Source organism: Astatotilapia calliptera, chromosome 7, assembly GCF_964374335.1.
Source record: "Astatotilapia calliptera chromosome 7, fAstCal68.1, whole genome shotgun sequence".
Lineage (NCBI taxonomy): Eukaryota > Metazoa > Chordata > Actinopteri > Cichliformes > Cichlidae > Astatotilapia > Astatotilapia calliptera.
The window spans coordinates 66,982,405-66,989,319 of record NC_137428.1 but is presented as its reverse complement, the minus strand read 5'-3'; the positions used below and the strand labels follow the sequence as shown (position 1 = coordinate 66,989,319).

The 6,915-nt window shown below is 42.1% G+C and overlaps 1 protein-coding gene across 9 annotated transcripts in view; it reads right to left on the bottom strand.

Moving 5' to 3' along the window:
• Positions 1–6,915, bottom strand: part of fgd4a (FYVE, RhoGEF and PH domain containing 4a) — a 54,958-nt gene that overhangs the window by 2,905 nt on the left and 45,138 nt on the right. For all 9 annotated transcript variants that reach the window (XM_026176657.2, XM_026176661.2, XM_026176659.2 and 6 more), the window contains 12 exons: positions 3,855–3,944; positions 3,594–3,739; positions 3,218–3,374; positions 2,937–3,075; positions 2,768–2,826; positions 2,534–2,680; positions 1,981–2,153; positions 1,685–1,715; positions 1,512–1,592; positions 1,297–1,422; positions 480–617; positions 10–150 (listed from right to left, as the gene is read on the bottom strand). In XM_026176657.2, the coding sequence (XP_026032442.2) occupies positions 10–150; positions 480–617; positions 1,297–1,422; positions 1,512–1,592; positions 1,685–1,715; positions 1,981–2,153; positions 2,534–2,680; positions 2,768–2,826; positions 2,937–3,075; positions 3,218–3,374; positions 3,594–3,739; positions 3,855–3,944 (1,428 nt within the window). The remainder of the gene's footprint in view (positions 1–9; positions 151–479; positions 618–1,296; positions 1,423–1,511; positions 1,593–1,684; positions 1,716–1,980; positions 2,154–2,533; positions 2,681–2,767; positions 2,827–2,936; positions 3,076–3,217; positions 3,375–3,593; positions 3,740–3,854; positions 3,945–6,915) is intronic.

The following is a 6,915-nucleotide window of genomic DNA, read 5'->3' as shown; positions in this document are numbered from 1 at the left end:
TTGTTTTACCTGTGGAGCTCCATAGAGGTAAAGCACCAGACTCTCCTTCTCAGGGATGACACACCAACACTTCTGCCAAATTTTGCTCTTCTCAGAGTGCTGCAGGAAGCCACACATGATGCTGCTGTCTGCAAACTGACCGGCTTCAATCTGCAAAAATGCGCACAGATCAGCAAAAGAAAAAAACAAAACAGGAACGCCAGCTGATGTTATTTCTGTCACATGACGGTTTACTCGCATTACCACTTTAACTTTCAAGTGCACAGTCACTTGTTTTAAGTAAGTTAGCTACAACTATTGTAGTCTAATCCATCAGCCATACAATATATTCACCCTTCAACAAGCTTAGAATTTTAAAATTGTTGAAGCTGTTTCACTGAAATGTCTTGTTTTTGTTGTTTTTGTTATTCATCTTATCTTCGCTGATATAAATGAGGGTTTGCATTAGACAACATCAGGTTTATTCACTGAAAAGTCACCTCGAGAATGCCCTTTTTCTTGCCCTCCGCTATCGCCTCTCCAGTCAGGATGCAGTGGCAGTCCTTGCACACTTTGTTCATTTTGTTGCCATCGTATTCAAGCGGCGCTTTATAGTCTGAGCATTTCCAGCACACCACCTGTAAGAGACAGGCAGCAATATTGTTATCAATGATGATAACAATTTAGCAAGAGGAGGAGAGGAGAGAGGAGGAGAGGAGGTTTGGAACTCTGCAGTCACTGAGTTAGCAGAGCGGCAGCAGCTTTTACTCCCTATATTGCTCAACACTCTATTCTGTGAGTTTTTAGAGCAACTCATTTGTTCACAGATTTTTGTGGCTGAGCGTTTGATTCGATACACTTATGGCAACAGGACTGAAAACACCTGAATTCAAAGATTCAGAGGGGTGATCCACACATTTTGTGGTTTAAAACGTCATTAAATCATCATTCGACATATTTGGTGGAATAAAACATCACATAGGCGGTATCTGGGTATTCCCAATTCAACTAATGGGGTCTAACCCAGGGGTGGGCAATCTCAGTCCATGAGGGCCGGTGTCCCTGCAGGTTTTAGATGTGTCCTTGAACCAACGCAGCTGATTTAAATGGCTAAATCAGCTCCTCAACATGTCCCGAAGTTCTCCAGAGGCCTGGTAACGAACTAATCATGTGATTCAGGTGTGTTGACCCAAGGTGAGATCTAAAACCTGCAGGACACCGGCCCTCGTGGACTGAGATTGCCCACCCCTGGTCTAACCTGTCTACCCTGTAGTGTGCATACACATGCATGGCACCCACAACAGAAACATTACTCACGTAGCCGCAGGCTCTGCAGTGGTGTCTCCGACGTGTAATAGCATTGAAAGACTCCTTACACTTCATACACATTGTCACTTCGTTGTCACGGATCCAGCGTGGCGCGCGCTTTCCCAGCTCAGCTTTCTGCCATTAAAAGAAAAAAAGCCCACTCACTGTGGCAGCACAGACATGTGTGGGCAATTCAACTCTGTGCAATTTGATCCAACACTGACCGACACTTCGTCCATGTCTTTTAGTGCATTCTTGAATGACTCGTTTTTCTGCTGGAAGATCTCGATGATCGCCTGGAAAGCCTGGAAAAGAATAAGCACGACAGGGGGTGTCACTTTAAATTTGTTTGAAAAAACGAAGAGTTAAATAGGAAAATCACCTGGAAATTACGTACCTTGATCCAGTCAGCCTTGTCTTGCTCTGAGCTGATGAGGTGGAGAAAACAGAAACAGAATTCAGTTTAACACATAAAAGACAAGGATGCGTTCAAATTAATCTGTCACACAACAGCAAAAGGGCTGAGAGCCACTGATTTACAGGATCTGAAAATGAACACCGGGTGTAGTCATTTAGCAGCCGTTTCATACATATAACATTGTTTTTGCACTTTTAACAGAGTGCTTAACACTTGGGTGCTGAATGGAGAATTTAACTTTTGCATATTGTGTGTTAATGCTCGAAAAAGAGTACCTGGCCTGGAGTTCAAGTGTCCTCTCCTTCCCAGACACTTGGAAGGTATGAGGGTAGTCCTCATTGATTGTTTCCAGGACCTTCATCCCATCGATGCCGATTCGAGTCCTCACCGTATATTTAGGACCTCCCAGGCTGAATTTCGGGACGCAGTATAACAGCATATTGTTGAACTAGGAGAAAAGGGGGAAAAACCACTTTGCAGTTGAGTTATGCAACCATGTAAGCTGGATGCATCAGCACTATTGTAGTTTAGATTTCTGGGCACAGTTTCCTTCCTGAGGGTGAAAACCTAAAACTCTGCAGGTAACCCGAATCACGCACACGGGGCACATTCTATGTTCAGCTAATTAGAAACAGACACAAGTTAATCACATCATCTGGCAATCTCAGTAATTGAGAGACTTCTTCATGTGCCTCTGATGTATCCTTACACAGAGGTGGTCCTAGCAAGAAATGATTCACTTGTTTCAATTGACTGATGCGGGCAAAGTCTCGCCTCAGCATATTTCCCCGCAGTGTCCTTCATTATACAAGAAGGTGTTTCTCTCACCAGGAAGAGGTATCGCTCCATTGCTGACGTGTTCCTGGCCGCCAGCTTCAAGATGTGGCCCTCTTTGATGAACTCGTTGGAAGGATTAACAATGTCCTCCTCTTCACCCAGCATCTCGTAAATTTCCAGCAGTTTCTTTAGATTTTCCTAAAAGATGAAGTTATGTTCATCTTAGTAAATGAGAAACTGTTAGAGAGGATCTGTATCAGCTGGCTAAAGCCAATCTTTACTTACAGACTTTCTTATGGCACTGTTGGAGTGAGTAGCTGCTGTTCCAATAATCTCTAATGATCCTGAAAAAAAGGGCAGATAATCCAGAAACTTAACAGAATAATTTTAGACACCCTCAGTGAAATGAACCCGATTCCTCACTGTGCAGCGTTCAGGTGCCGTTCCTACTTACTTTCTGCATCTCTTCGATCGGGGTCGTCCTGAGGCAGCTTCTTCAGGTAGTCTTTAAGCAACATCTCATATCGAGGGACGCGCTGCACTGGCTCCAACATGTGATGCTGAAGCGTTAGACACCCACAGATCTCTTGACTCTGTCCAGACAGAACAAGAAAGCTTTGATTTTCCTTTATCATACAAATGCTTCGTAACACAACAGACGCTTAAGCATAAAAGCCACAACACGGTATGAAAATGCATTTTTTCCTTTACTGGACTCTGTTACACAGTGCATACCTGTATCTCCTGAATTATAGCCTTAAACTGAGGTGAACGGTCTGTCCACTGCTTCAGCAACTCCATGGCTTTGTCGAAATTCTTCACATATTCTGCATACATTTTGAGGAAGGGTGTGAGTTTCTGCAGGATGTCCCCAATGCGAGGTTTAGAGTCCCTGCAGGAAAGATGTGGGTGGGGTTGTAAAAGTAAAAGATCTAATTTAGTACAAAGACAGTTTGCACTGGCTGAACCGTCCATTTTTATTCCTTGTACGTGTACATGTATTAAAATAGCTCCAAAACTGCTGATCTTGACCTCATGCATCATCAGCGCAGCGGTACAAGCAGCTGCATCAGCACATGTATGAGCACTAGTTCGAGTAGCTGAATCTCACCATTCTCCCATCCGTTTCTCCAGGTCGGGAAGCAGAAACTGGCTGTGAAAGGCGTGGATGGAGGAGATATTGGAGAAGATGTTCTTTACTACGTCCACAGGGAATGTTCCCTTATTGGCCTCCTCCATTAGCTTAGCACAAAACTCCTGAAGAGACATATACAGTGGCTACAAATTAGGGTTTCTGTTCTGCGCAATGTTAAACCTTTTACAATGGAAAATGGTCAAGAAAACAGAAGTGGCCTCTCGCTGGGTTCCTCACCTGGTCCAGCAGGTTCAGTCGAGCCACGTAAGCCTTCTCTGTGTGCAAGAGCTCGCTGGCGATTTTAAATAGTTTCTGTTCGTTTGTCTCCTGAAAAGAGAGAACACACACACACACACATGTGAATTCGTGCATTTCTGGCTATAGCACATGAAAGTCTTGCCATTGCCATGTAAAGTACCTGCATGCCGATTTGCAGTAAAATTGAACTGAGATTATTCTGGGAATTATTCAGTTACTAATGTGTGAAAGTGCTATTCTGCTGAGAGACGAACACATACAGAGTCACATCATTTACTGGCAACTTAACAGCGTCTGATACTTCTCTAACAATGGCTTTGTCAATTCCCACATCTTTTTTTGAAAGCGTAGCTTCCCGTCCCTTTGCTAGTTCCCTTTGCAAGATTTCGTTCACAACTGAATTGAAACTACAAGAACTGTGTGACCAGTGAGCGAGACAACGTTTATAGCTGTACATCTACCAATGTGGGTTCAACGCACTGCTGTTCACTGCAGCCTTGTATTCAGCACAGCTTTGCTGTTGTTACACACACCGGCAAGCAGCACCTGTGTGTGTTTCATTAACATGACGCTAACAGTGAACTGATGTGGTGCTCGAGGACCTTCGAATGGGAAATGAAAATGTGGAAGAAGGGAAACGACACCAAATCCAACAAAGTTACACGTCTGTATAAAACTAAGCCTCAGGCGAGTGGTTAGTAAAGCCATGAAGCCGTGACAATAGCACACTGACGCTCACCTGAAAGGTTCCAGAACAAACTTTAGGTACACTCATTATTAATGCATCCACATGCCGATCATTGTTTTTTTTTTTATCAAGTTCTTTGTTTCCCAAAAATACAACTTTCACAATAAAAAGACATTATAGATAGCAAAGTGCACTGGCCAGTAGAATCACTCGGATCGAGACATATATATATATATATATATATATATATATATATTAATATTAGGGGTGCAACGATACTCGTATCGATATTGAACCGTTCGATACAGTGCTTTCGGTTCGGTACCCATAAGTATCGAACAATACAACATTTTTAATTTATTTTATCAACTTTCCTTCTGACGATGCTGTCTGTGTGGAGCACTCAGTTGATCTGCGCTCGACAGTGCAGCCTAGGCGGAGTAATCGAACGGAGATTCACTGAGTGCAGCGCAAGCTAGCGAGACAGAAGTTAAGCTCTCCTTGCAACATGGACCTCCCCCACCCTCATTCAGATCTGGCCTTTGGAACTATTTTGGTTTTCATGTGACGTATGACCCTGAAGGTAAGCGCGTCATGGACTAAAGTAAAACAGTATGTCGGATGTGCCACGCAATGCTCAATTACATGGGTGGGAGCTAGTGTGTTAGCGCAGTTAGCTCGTTAACGTGTTGGCCGTCCAGCCCCATGCACGGGGTGATCCGCGGTAGCTCGTTAACGGAGATTTGCCGTGTTGTGGCGTTAACGTCATTTCAGATTAACGCTGACAGCACTAGTGGGAACACAACGAATATGACTGCACATTTACTCCGACATCATCCTAGTGCAAAGACAAGTGGAAGCAGACAAAAACAACAAGCAGCATGCTACAAACTTTACCCGAGTCATTTAGACAGCCGTTAGCACAGGATTCTCCTTATGGGGACCTGATATGTTTAATGTGCTGCTGAGAATATAGCCCAGAAGAAGCGTATAGTAGAGCTTTTATTTTGGAAAGAGCCATTTCTCTGTAATAAACTCTCTTTTCCAAACATGAGCGATTTCTCAATCAGATAGATTTATTATTTTATCCCTTTGTTGTTTCAGCAACATTAAATTTAAAAACTGTACTTTTGAGTTAATATATATACTTATAATTTTAATAAATGACAAATTAAAAAGGCATGAAAATTTCTTTTTGTATCGAAAAAATATCGAACCGTGACACCAAAGTATTGAACCGAACCGTGAATTTTGTGTATCGTTGCACCCCTAATAAATAAATAAATAAATATATATATATATATATATGTATATATGTCTCGTATGTATATATATATATATATATATATATATATACACACACACACCATTAAATTGCACGTTCTGACCAGCAGTAATCACTTTACTCGAAAGTACAGTACCTATACAGTATAGTACAGTACTTGGGTAGGCTTCTGTAAATATGCTACTTTAACTTTAAAACACAACAGCTATGTTTTACACTTTCAGATTAACAGTTTACATTCTATTTCTAAAGATCGCACTTCTCCTGCCTTGGAAAAAACTTGGCGGCTCAAAGTTACAACTTGTTATTTGCATCACTCACAAAACATGAATTCAGTTTGTTTAGCAGAAACGTATATTGCAGACTAAGTATTCAACTTGTGGTCTGTGGCCCATTTTGCCATTGTAATGCTTTTGCTTTGAATGGTTTGAACAGAAACTACATTGAATTTATCCACCCAAATACCAGTCCCATTAAGTGTCCCGGTGAGTCATGACAGCAGAGCAGCATTAACAATGGCAGGACTTCCTCTAAATCAACAGGAGCTTGTTAAAACACCTGTCACTTCCCTGTCACAGGTCACGTCAAACTGTAGCTCCATTAGCAGCTATTAACGCAACAAAACCAAATCTGAATTGTGGGTAATGTTTGTAAAATGAATCACTGTAACAAGTAAAATAAGTACAATGTTAGTCTGGGTTTATTTGCACTTGTTGCTTCAAGAGTACGGAAGAAACTAGAAGACATCACTTAAAATATGTTTCTGACTTTTATTTAGTTCGTTTTTAAATGGTAGGACTTGTAGCAGTGATGAATATCTTTTGCACAGCAGAGAGGCTTTTCCTTTCCCACAACGCGAGATTACCCAGCTGTCTTTGTCACTGTGAAGACTGAGATTGATCTGAACCTGAGATATCTATAATCACCAGACAACAGCAGGCAAAATGGGTTCCCATGGGAGAGATTACTGAAGCACGGAGTCAGCTGCTTAAATGTTGACATCTGTTTGCCCTTCACAGAAAAATACCCCACTGAGACACACACACACGCACAAAGTGCTGAAAGAA